At 42.9% G+C, this 12,247-nt stretch overlaps 1 protein-coding gene across 1 annotated transcript; it reads right to left on the bottom strand.

The window, feature by feature from the left end:
• Positions 1-1,054: 1,054 nt before the first annotated feature.
• On the bottom strand, positions 1,055-11,193 carry LOC308389597 (uncharacterized protein). The gene is made up of 4 exons (XM_080871084.1): positions 10,516-11,193; positions 10,333-10,413; positions 8,355-8,539; positions 1,055-7,712 (listed from the first exon to the last, which is right to left on the bottom strand). The coding sequence occupies exons 1-4, from the start codon at positions 10,589-10,591 to the stop codon at positions 6,831-6,833; spliced, it is 1,224 nt and encodes a 407-aa protein (XP_080727210.1). The 5' UTR covers positions 10,592-11,193; the 3' UTR covers positions 1,055-6,830.
• Positions 11,194-12,247: the final 1,054 nt, after the last annotated feature.

Here is a 12,247-nt window from a genome sequence, read left to right as displayed (position 1 = left end):
AATGTTGTCAAGACCCTGGCTGAAGGATACAATTAAGAAGCTGTTAACAGAAGGCAGCCAAGCACTTTCTACATTTCAGTGCAGGAGGGGAAAAAAACAGAGCGGGAATTCCCCACTGTTTCCTGTTTTTCCTCTTAATAAGGCAATAGATGAGAAATAAAAAAAAAAGGTTTATCTGAGGAGAGGTGACATGACAGTTCCATGCAATCTGCTGCTTTCATGCTCTGTTATGCTGCTGAAGCTCTACCAGTGGCTCAAAACGAGGCTTTTTTGTTAATGTGGCAGCAGAGGGAGAATAAAGACTACACTGGGAACAATTTTCATGCTCTTGTGCAGCCCTGTGCCCTCATTCAGGCGTATTACACAGAAAGTGGCGCTGCACACGAGTCTGATAATTGCTTTGCATTACATAAGTGTTTTGTATTCAGAAGCGATCGTGCAGCTGTTACAGCTGGAACTCATTTCAACATATCTGAAATCTGCTTGGTAGCTTCATCGTTTATACTATAACCTTTTATTATATTTAATGTTAAGATTTAAATCTGGAACATAATTAGTGGAGCAGAAAGTACAAAATGTGACACTGCAGGTGAGCGGGCTGTACGAGAGGAAGTGGACAGCACTGTCGCCACATGGCCGGGTTCTCTCCAAATACTCCAGCAGGAAGCTGGAGATTTTGATCATTCGGATCTCATATTGTCTCGTATTCTCTGGATGTCTGTCATTTTCTTTCTCTGGCTCCACTGCAGGAAATTTCCTGATTGAAGGAACTTAGTTCTTTAGTGCATGTCAGAGGAACCAGGGCACAAACGAAGCAACAGGAGACAGTTTGACCTCCACATTGTGCTTATTCAGGGAACTTCCAGGGTGGGAGTGGCTTACAAATCAACATTTAGCAATGAGCTAATTTCTTAAATGGTAATGGGTGACATCACAGTGGTTGTGTCCATTATCAGTCTGTGCTTCTCACTAAGCGTGCACACAACACCAACTCTGAACGGCTTCAACATAACAGAGCTGTGTGTGCTCAAATCACTTCCAACACATGAGCAGCTGTTAGATACATCAGTTTCTTTAATATTTCAACAGTGCAAATTAAATCTGATTAATAAACACGACATGAGAAATACATTGCTTCACATTTCTGAATCACATCGTATTCATTGAGAACATTCTGGGATACTGAGAAATCACCTGAGAGAACGAGTTAGAAAACCTATTCAGTCTGATATGATGATTGTGATGGCGAGAGTTTACGACGACGGGGAAAAAAAGAAAGAAAAAGAATCTGTTGATGATCGTTTCCACTACACGAGCGTCAAAACATCTGTCAAATATAGAATCCGTTTCAGTCTCACCGCTACTATACACTAAAGTCTGCAAATATATCACAGCAAGGACGAGTCACACAAATGTCTTTTTTCTTCTTTTTCAAAATAAAACATCCAAAAATATTCAACATCTTACAAGATATCTAGAAGTTAAAGTCATACAAAGTGTGCAAATGTCAACGAACGCTCATGAGATGACTCCAAATGAAGGCACCATACTTTTAGATTCTACTCCATCACATGAACTGTGACCGTGGCGGCCTGTCCGATACCAAATTTGACTAAGACCCCCCCACCAAAAAAATATATATATATGGAAAAAATGAAAATAAAAATGAAACTACAAGCAAAATAAAACCCAGTCAGCAGTGATGGAGTACCAGTTCTGCCTTGATGCCATTTAACAACCAGCCCACATTTTGACAGACTTCAGATAGAATCTGAGCTAAATATGGAAGTCATTGGTGAATTTCTTGTGGTAGTTCCCATGATACCCACAGCAGTGGTTTCAACATTGAAACCAGTAATTCTCACACTTTTTGCAAAGGACACTGGTCCATTTCCCCCTTACTAAAATACATGGACCATCCAATGTTACACTCCCATTTAAGTGAGAATTTGGCAATGAGCTAATTTCTGTATGGCTAACACTCTGTCCTAACAATATATATATTTTTGTACAAGGGTTCAATAAATTGGCTAAAAAGGAAGAGGCTAGCAGTGATGTGGCGACCAAAGACCATCAAGACTCAATGACATTCAACTTTTTCAAGCAATGACTGGCAAAATAACCGCTCGGGGTGAGAAGTGGAAGGTTCAGCACTTTCCTCAACTTTGAGGCAAGCAAGTGCGCCGCCTACCAATGAGAGGGCAGGATAGTGCTGATTGATGAGAGCGGGTGGTAAATACATCCCCACTAGTGTTCAACCTTTGTTACCGTCTGCTCACTCACTGACATCCAAACAGTATGGCTCCTTAAAAGTCCTTCCACCTGGCTCTACCTCCTACAGTTCACAGATGATTACTACAAGCAGATGCATGTATGGAAGACCAAATTATTCAAAAATAAAAGACCTCATATATACATCTATGTTATTACACCTAAAATATCAAAATGCACATAATTTAAAAACATGACTTTTTTTATTTCCTTTACAATTAATTTAAAATTCCTTATGTTTTTTTGATTTTGTTTTGTTCATTTCAGTGGTATGTCCCAGGTCATTTGATGTGTCGCTTCCTCTCATCCTTCTTTCCTCTGTACTACACTGTCTAATCAAAGGCCTGAAAACCCCCAAATGAAACTTAAAATTGAATGAAAAGGAAAATCGAAAAACGGTAAGTTTAGGAAACAAAGATATGAATTAATGTCACAGTTTATGAAATGAAGCCTACATTTGATTTTAATATTTTTAACACTTTACTGAGTCATTATTTCATTTTTAATTTTGGCAGTTCTGGTCCTCCACAATACTTACTATTTTTGATATACACGCCTGTGTAAGCATTAAAGATATAACTAAAGTAATTACAGCAAGAAATGGTGATGCTTTCCTGGTGCAAATGTTTTTTGTGTTTAGAGGTACTTCTAAATTCATTAATTTAACACACGCAAAAAAGGCAATTGCCAGTGCTATCCCTTTAGCCTCTTAGTAGATGTGTCTATTGTATAAACTTCAAATTCCTAGATGATTTTCAGAAAAGCTGACCTCTGACCTTCAGGTCAAGGTCACTGTGATTCAAACTTATACAAGATTTTTATTAGATACAGCTATAAAACTTGACTTCAGAAATTTGGTGTGATGACAATACACCATCAGCCTTTCACAGCTGAGGCATTAAGGCTGCTTATATATTTACTTAAAAACCAACTACACCCACAGAATGTAAAGAAGCAACTGCTTTGAATTTGTCAAACATATCTGTGTACTGTGTTGAAGCGACATCAACTGATGTTAAAACAGGCCTGTGCCGTTGTTTCGTGTAGTACCACAGGATGGCACAGCGAGTTACCCAAGAGCAGATTCCCACAGCTAACCTGGTAAAATGCAAATCGTCTAGAGGAAACGGGGCTGAGAGAAACGTTGGAAGTTTAACGAACAGCAGCACACATCTGAACATGTTTTAATACACCTGCTGTTAAAAAGCTGCTCCCTGGTGGTGACATTTGCAAATGGTAAATAAAAAGGGTACCTTTAAAGACAAAACAGTACCTCTGAAAAGGTCATTTTCACCATTTTCTGACATTTAACAAAATATTTGTAGGTTAAGAAGAATTTGACAGGTGAAAGACTCATGACTTCAAAGCCCTGACTACTATTAACACCTTCATCTGGTTACTTTTAATGAACATGGTCTCATTTTTCCCTCATTGTGAAACTCAGTCATGTTAAGTGTCTTTAAACATTCACAGGGAAACTTTAATACTCTTCTTTTTAGACAGTTCTGTAAGCAGTGGAGCGAAAAAGTAAAGAAAAAAAAAATTACCTCTTGCCATCCATAAACCCCGAATCGCAGTTCAGCAATGATGGTGCACTAATACTGATAAGAGATGCATGTCACTCAACTTCACCGCACACCAAAGTTCAAATTCACAGAGCCACGCTCCTAAAGACATTTCAGCGAACTGTCACTAAAAACGAGGCTCAAGTCTTCCTCACAGAGGACAAGAGGGACCGTTCATCCTGTCGAGTATGACCTCAGCGGGGGGAAAAAATAAATAAAAAATAAGCACACAAAAGATAGATAACGGCACAAAAAGGTCAGAAGCAACACAAAGTGTCCATGTGCAAAAGTTCCCTTTTAAGACAGAAGAAGATGAAACTGCAACATAATCCAGGAAGCGGCTGTAGATCTAAAGATAACAAAAAGCATGCATGTCCTCCATTGGCTGGAGTACAGACGGTTTGTTTGGGTTTCAACCCAAGTCCATATTTCATCTACTATGACACTCCAAACTAAGACTTTATCAGCTATAGATCTCCAAACAAGCAATGCCTCCTCACTTTGCCCAAAAGTCTACATGAACCTGATGGCAGGTTACAGTTGGCACTAAAACTTTTTCTTAAATGGATCTCCAGCATCAGCCCAAGTCTGCAGCTCACATTAAACCTTAGACAGTAAATTTGTGAAGAGGTTCTCTGGGTAAAAACTAGGGTGGACATTTCTAAGCAAAGAGTGATGATTTCTCAAACGACTGTGTGCAGTTGTGGCTAGCTTGCGACATGTTAGCTCTACCTGGTGGACTTTGCAGTGGACTTACTTAGTAAAACAATTCTATACCATTCTCATAGAGCTGAATCACTGCCTTCCACGCCACTGCATCAATTAAATGTGTTACAGTAGAGGGTTTGCAGAAACTACATACATGGAGAGCAGAAGTATAAATCCACTGATATACATACACGTTTCTATGCAGTGCATAATTAAAGTCAATGAGCTAAAATAATTAACAGAAGACTCGTGAGCAGCTTCTGCTGAACGGTCCGACCTTTCCTACACAACATGAGCTCTGGCCGACCTTTAGTCTATTTAGTTGTTTAATGGTGACCACCAACTACGTCTTATAGCCATCTGCACATAGTAGTAACATGTTACAGTAGCTCACTAGAAAAAACAAAAATAGGGGAAAATATGTATTTGAAGATAACAGATACACTTAGAATTTAATAAGCATTCAAATATTTGAAAGCCATGGCCATTCCAAGCACAGCTGAAGGAATTTTCAACCCCTACTGGTGCAATTCCAGTTTGTTGCATCTTTAGGTTTTGTAATGTGCATATAGACAACGCAAAGTGACGCTGCGCTGGGTTAACTCGCTGAGAAACTAATGTACTAGTGGGAGAGTACTGAATCACAGGTGACCTCATTTACACACAGCAACAGTTATTTTATCAGGACATTGCTGTCTTTTTTCTATTAGTTCTACTAAACCTTTTGGGCTGTCTTTACGTAAAATGAGTCGTGTAAAAAGGGCACTAAACAGATACATTACAGCACTCGCCCAATATTCAGGCTGGTAACAGAGTCCATGTTGTAAGACGTTCCACGTGGTCGCTTGCTTCTACAGTTATTTCACATCTTAAAGCGAGAAAGAAAATCATCCTTTACAGGCTTGCATGTCTCACCAGTGGAATTACCGCCACCTGAAACACATCTGAGATGTCACACTGGATTTACACGACTAGGTTACACCTGAAAGGTCGTTTTCAACATGCAGCAGTGTTTTTGTGCATCCAGGCATACTTTGCTTTATTGAGTCGTCCATAAAAGGCAAACTCTAGGCTGAGCAATTGGGCAAACATATTTGCGATAACCCGACTCAATCTGCAATTGGTTTGATTTTTGTAGTTCAACTTTGCTCATCCAGCAAGTGCGTCCTTGCTTTTAGTTGCACTGAGCTACAGTTACGAGTTGTACCACGCTCTGGTGCTCGTCTTACTGAACCTGGGCAATAGCCCAAAATGATGCAGCCCTCCGAGATCAATTTTGCTGAATAAGTATTTTTCATCGGGAAATGTTAATCTTGATTTTAAGAAAAATAAAGAACACACAAACTATATATTTGAGTTTAAAAAGGCATTTCTGTGAGTATTGGAGACGTCACAGCACGGCTGCTACTTATACAAACATGGAAGAGCCTGTTTGGGGGTTAAACTATCAAGTTATTGTTTAGAAATGGGTGCTATCCTATCAGACATCCTTATCTGACCAATCGGGACCAATATATTTTATGGACCAGATCGGCTTCTTAAAAGACATAAACGTGTTTTATTCAAGTTCAGAGACTTTATCATTATCCGTTCACCATTTTTCAAAGTTAAAATCAAATGTGGGCTCTTGTGGGGACATAACCATTTTAGCCTTTTGGTTCCATTAACTCTTATGCGCTCTCGTCTGATCTGCAGCAAACATCGGTGCAATGGGATTAACAGGAAGTGGAAGAGCTCCTACAGTGGCCGTGGTGCCAGCTGGATGCATAACGTGAACGTGCAACGGCTTTATAACCCTTTTGGACCTGTTGCGGAACCCTTCCCAACTCTCCGAGCTGCATTTTTGATTCCACGTGTGAACGAAGCTGCAGGATAATCTAACGACCACTGACACGGTTCTAGTATGACATCAATAATCTCCTGAGATCACCCGGTAAGAAATTCCCCTGATATAGAACAGCAACACGACGGTGTGGCACAGAACTGAAGCAGGACTATATCAACTATACAGCCAACACTATCACACTGTTATACCGAGAAGCTTTGCACACTACAGCAAAGTCTATTGCGTCTCCTATTTGGCGAGTATGAAGGAGGAAATCACGGCCAGGTCACATTTACAGGTCTGAAGAGGAAATACATCAAATTCTCACAACCACAAGTGGGGACAATAATATCCATGTGATCAGTCTACAGCTGCCCTTGGTTGTCTGTATGAAAGGATCCAATACTGTGGGAGGAGCAGAGAGGGCGTCGAGCAGCAGCTGAGCATGATGGGAAACAAAATCAGGTCCACGCCACTTTGCGTGAGATGGCCTGTTTGAAGCACTCAGGGTCAATGTTTCCGCCGGGCCGCAGCGCCCTCTCCAGGCTCACAAGGACGTTTTGGTGGCACTCTCTGATGTTGACAGGGTACTTGGCCCTCAGCAGCTCATAGGCAGCGATCAGCCTCATGTTCTGCTTCACCATCAGGTACTGGATGATGCATGTGGGCGCCAGAGAGTAGCCGTCCCGACAGTGGACCAGGACGCGCTTCCGCTTCTCCGTGGAGGCGTTGATGCACTCGTTGATGTCCTCGAAACAGCGCTGCTTCAGCGACGGGCCATCGCCCAGAGCGTCCGGCACATCTCCGATGTCCACTTTGAGGCGGGACCAGCTGTGGCGAGCGCCACGAGAGCAGGTGCAGGGTATGAGGCTAAGGGAGGGGGCCGATTCTCCTGGAGCACTGCTCATGTCGATGATGCTATCGATGTTGTTGCGGCACAGCGTACGGCCATTGTACGCTGCGTTTAGGTTGCCGACATAGATGTAATCGGTCACCTTGGAGATGACGGGCTCCGAGTATTGGAAGTGTTCGGGACCACTGGGTTTGGGCTCTGGCGTATCAGGGCCCCTCGCTCCGGCCGGCCCCGTGGCGGCTCTCCGGCTGTAGTTGCGGAGCTTCTTAGAGCCGGAGCGGGACGGCGGGTTGGAGTCGGACTCTGAGCTGCTGTTCCAGGGCGGCGAGAAGAGAGAGAAGCGGCTGGAGGACTTGCTCTTGTTGAGTATCTCCACAGGGCTGGACAGGCCGGAGCAGGACACTGTGGTAGAAGCAGAGGCGCAGAACAGGGACGCTCGTTCCAGAGAACCCGTGCTGCTGGCTGCTCCTGCACTGTGAGCCTTCTCCATCTGCAACACAGACACAAATGAAACATGGATAACAACTCTCACAGTAGGTTGTCACACCAACCAGACCTGAGAAGTCCATAGCAGTGCCTGCTCCCCCCTTCATAAAAAAGCCAGGAAACACAGATTCCTCAGTGCTTCCAACATATGATATGGACCCATTTGAAATCCTTTCTCTACACCCTTCCACGCTGCGAGGAGTTAAACTCCACATGGAGTTTCATTTGGATCTACTGAAGTAGAAATACAGCCGCAAGCTTTAAGAACCCTGTCACCTTTCTGCTAGAAAAAGAGGAAACTAATCAGCATCTTCTGTGACCTACCCTGCTATCAGATTGATTTATTAAGACAACATCCATCACCCAGACGCATCTGTTCTACTTTCAGTTTATTCAAATATTTTCAGCAAGATTTCCAAAATGTTCCTACTTCTTTTCATTATTTTCTTGTTGTTCTTTAATTGATTAATATAGTATTTAGTTATAGAAATAAAAGCATAGATGTGCCTATTTTTGTATGTGAACACTAGTCCACAGTTGCAAACTCATTCTTTTAGAAACGCCGTTTTTTTTTAATATGAAGATGTTTCAGGATCCAGATGTACCTCAACTCCTGCTGAGGACATAGCAGCAGATGTTTGTGTACCTGAGCTTTGAGGTTGTTCTTCCACTCCTGCGTCTCCAGAGCCTTGAAGCGTCCGCTGCTGTCGGAGGACACCGACACACAGAGAGGCCGGTGGGCTCTGGCAGGGAGCTGGGGGGTGAGGGCCACGGGCACGGGCCTTGCATCGGCATGCTCGCTCCTACTCATCATTAGATTCGGACAGGAACCTGAAACACCCAGGAGGCCGCATGTGAGATCAAAAGGCAAACAACAGAACTTCTCCTCTCCGGTATTTGTGGAGACGACATGAAAAGAATTCTCATTCACAGACAACAGTTTAAAATTGTGTGTTACGTAGGGCTGCACGATTTTGCATAAAATGAGAATCACGACTTTTTGGTTTAGAATTGAGATCACGATTTTCTCACGATTTTCTTTTCCAATATAAATATTTATTGCACTTATTAACTGCACATCAACTTCGTAACAGTTGAGACTGAACACAAAAACAACAAATGTCTCACATTTTGTCGTTGCCGCAAAATGTTGTACTGCTTGAAATTCCGTCTCCACCGTTGCTCGACGCTGCGTGTATAGAGCAGGTAGTGCAACAATAGAAAAATAGTTGCGGGACGGCACTGTGCAGCGTTTGTCTAGGGTGTTGATCATTTTCCTAAATCCCTCGTTTTGCACAGTGTTGATGGGAGCCATATCTTTGGTCAGGTGATAAGTGATAGCCTCCGTAATTTCTTTGTGCCTGCGGGAGTTCGACGGGTATAGAGAAGCGCTGTAGGTTCCCGTTATTGATGTTTGGGTGGTTGACCGGGACGGATTTTCTCCTGTCACTTTCTTGGCCTTTACAGCTTCCTCATCTCTCAGGTGCTCTCCGTTGTTTTTTTCCCCTGCCAGCTGACTTCTGTATTGTGGTATAAGGCTCCGCCCTTGTCATTTGTTGAGCAGGAAGAGTGAGCGCTTGTTTTCATGCAGCTTATGTCCAGGATCAAAATGCAGTACAATCGTCATCTTTTACTTTTTTTTTCTTTTAAAAATCATTGTCACTTGGAAATGAGATCGCACATAAGTATGAATTGAGATCGTGATTTTCTAACGATTAATTGTGCAGCCCTAGTGTTACGGTACCATTTTCCCCAAATCTGCAAACACTCCAAAGGTTTAAAGTCAAGTTGAGGAATGAAGGATGAAACACTTCTCCAAAACTACGCTGTAGTTCATACTAGTTTTACACAGACAGTTTGTGAACTGAAGATTTGAAATCAATTATATTATTAGATTCATATTTAATTTAATCTACCTCTTTGCAGTTTCCTGCCTAAAACCGAGAGACAACAGAAGAAGGTGTTTCTATCTGTAATAGTTTCAGTTTTAAATTGGAACTTCACTGTTTGCAAAGATACTATTCTATCTGTGCTAATGCACATGTATTCTCCCGGGCGTGTGCTTCTGTCACTCTGTGTGGGGAGAGTGGACGTCACTGCCAGCAAAGATGTTACTGCCAAGCGCACAGGAGGTCAACAGGACAGTTGGACAATGAAGGAGGGAAACCGGGTTCATAGCTCGATTTTTGGGTTTAGTACATACTTCAATTTCTTTAGAACAGATAAATACTTTGACTTTCACCATTTATGTTTATTAGAACTTTATATATTTAAAAAAAAAAATAACTATAAAGCCCGTCTGAGCTCAAACTGGACTTATGCTGCATATAAATTGACTTTGCCACCCCAGCTGCAGACCATGAGATTCTGCACAACTTTTACAGGTTTGTATCTTACTTACATCCATCAGAAAAAATGTGGAACGTTATTCAAGCCCAGGACTTGTTCCTTCTGTTTGTCCACAAGTTTGAAATCAGGAAAAAGAAGGCTGGGATTTGCTGCTCCCTCCTTTTAAAATCTGCTAATCAACTAAATCTTAATCAGCTGGTTTTTAATGACCTGGAAGTACCGTTAATGACACCTTGTGAATAAGGGAACTTCTGCCCATGCAGGATTTGACCTACCAGCACATTCTGAGCGGGTGATGGACTGAATCTGCAGTGTGTTCTGGGTTTTCAGCAGGCGGTGGAGAGTTCTCAAAGTACCTGCGCACAGACAGAGAGGTCACCTTACACAGAACTTAACAAAACACAGAGGAGATATTTAAAAAAAAAAAAAAAAAAAAAGGACAGCGGCACCAGTCTTACCGATCCTTCCGTTCTGCCTGCAGGGCACCATTGGATCCAAAACTTTGTGTGCACTCCGCTCTTCCTCTGCATCCATGTTCCGCCTCCTGCAGGGAGAGGCGCATCATAACCCCGGCCCTTCATCTTTTGGCAAGCCGAGCAACACATCAGCTACATCGGGCAGACATGGCTTCAGATAGTTGGCGGTACCGACACCCGAACGGCTGCTAGCATCACCGCCTAGGTTAGCAGCTAACGAAAGAGCTAGCCATCCAGCCAGCTGGTCGGCTCACTGTGTGTGAGTCATATCGTGGAGCTGGTGGAGGCTCTGACCGTCAGGTAATCCTAGTGGGGAAGCGAAGCTGCAGCAAACCAGGGCTCGCTCACGACAGCTTGACGACTAGAGCCATTAACCACAGTAAACCTTAAAAATCCCCGGAGCGTTAGCGAGCTAACCGTAGACTGCACAAGTATCCGTTGCTCACGGCTCGTACACGGGTGGCACAGCTCCATCACACGAAACGACAACAAGAACATGCACACGATATTATGCGTCCATCTGCCGCCACACAACGCGGGTTAACGTGGATGTTAAACGCCGTAAATGTGACCATTTATCCGGAGCTTCAGTGATTAGCTGCCTGGCTAACCAGCAGCAGCATCAGCACCGTGAGCGCGCCGGCTTCAGTCCATGGGAATTGTTGTCCTGGGATTGGCCTTGCAGGATTTACCCCGCTTAATGACAACCTTTAACCTTTAAACAAATACGAATGCGTATTATCTGAGTAAATTATACGGTGTATTTGCAAAACTAGATTAACAGCAAGCAATTATACGCAATAGAAATTCCCTGCGAGACAAAACCCGGGGACTAAGGAACGCAAATTTTGTAGGCTTTCATTAAATTGTGACTCCAGTGAGTCCCAGGGCAGTGGGAAAAGCAACAACAAAAAACCCAAAGTAACCTCATAATCTTTTCCAATTCACTTTCTAAAAAAAAAACCTTAATGGAAAACATGAGCGGGAGAACTGCCAAAATCCTCACGTGAGCTGACTTCAAAATGCGCATCCTACTTCACTTCAGTATCCCCCCCCCCCCCCGTGGCCCTCATCCTCTTCTGTAGCTTTGCTACCGAAAGGCGTGCTTATGGGTATTTTTCACAAAATCTTGGGAGACATATTTAAATAATTCACGCAATTCTGATTCACTTTGCGGCATGCCACAAAAGCATGTCTGATTCTGCTTTGGCTTTGTCCTGCAGCTCTTCACTCAGCCCTCACACTGAGTCTTCGGAGCTGAGCATAATTCTGCATCTGTAGTAATAAAACTCACCGAAACAGAGCAGAACTGAGCTGGAATATTTTCTCAGCAATGCGCACGCGCTGATGGACTCATCATATTGAATCTGTTTTGAACCAAAGTGAAATGTCTGTCAAAACGCACTAACGCGACTGCTGGAAACCGATACGTGAAAAGAGCGATGCGCGCATTTACGCGTGTGGCACAGTAACATTCCTTTCATCAACACACTTATTTACAATATTATGCGAAATATTATTTACAGTTGTTCTGCACGTCACACAGGTCAGCTGTTACACTTAGATTTCGGTGGAATAGTTTCTAATAGCAGCTCCTAATAGAAGAGTTATCCCTCCCTTGTATCAAAATCACACCTGAAAGGACTTGCTGTTTTCAGGGAGATCTGCGCTTATAATATTATTCGGTTAGTGTATTACACACTTTCATCCCGTC

The sequence above is a fragment of the Rhamphochromis sp. 'chilingali' genome (assembly GCF_963969265.1).
Source record: "Rhamphochromis sp. 'chilingali' genome assembly, chromosome: 2".
Taxonomy (NCBI): Eukaryota; Metazoa; Chordata; class Actinopteri; order Cichliformes; family Cichlidae; genus Rhamphochromis; species Rhamphochromis sp. 'chilingali'.
Note: the sequence above shows the minus strand (reverse complement) of the source record. Positions and strands in the feature narration are given on the sequence as shown.

Coding starts and splice junctions, on each gene's coding strand:
- LOC308389597 (XM_080871084.1), bottom strand. CDS start 10,591: ATGGATGCAGAGGAAGAGCGGAGTGCACACAAAGTTTTGGATCCAATG. Junction 8,540..10,332: donor CACCCGCTCAGAATGTGCTG/GTAGGTCAAATC, acceptor TGGGTGTTTCAG/GTTCCTGTCCGAATCTAATG. Junction 7,713..8,354: donor AGAACAACCTCAAAGCTCAG/GTACACAAACAT, acceptor TCTGTGTTGCAG/ATGGAGAAGGCTCACAGTGC.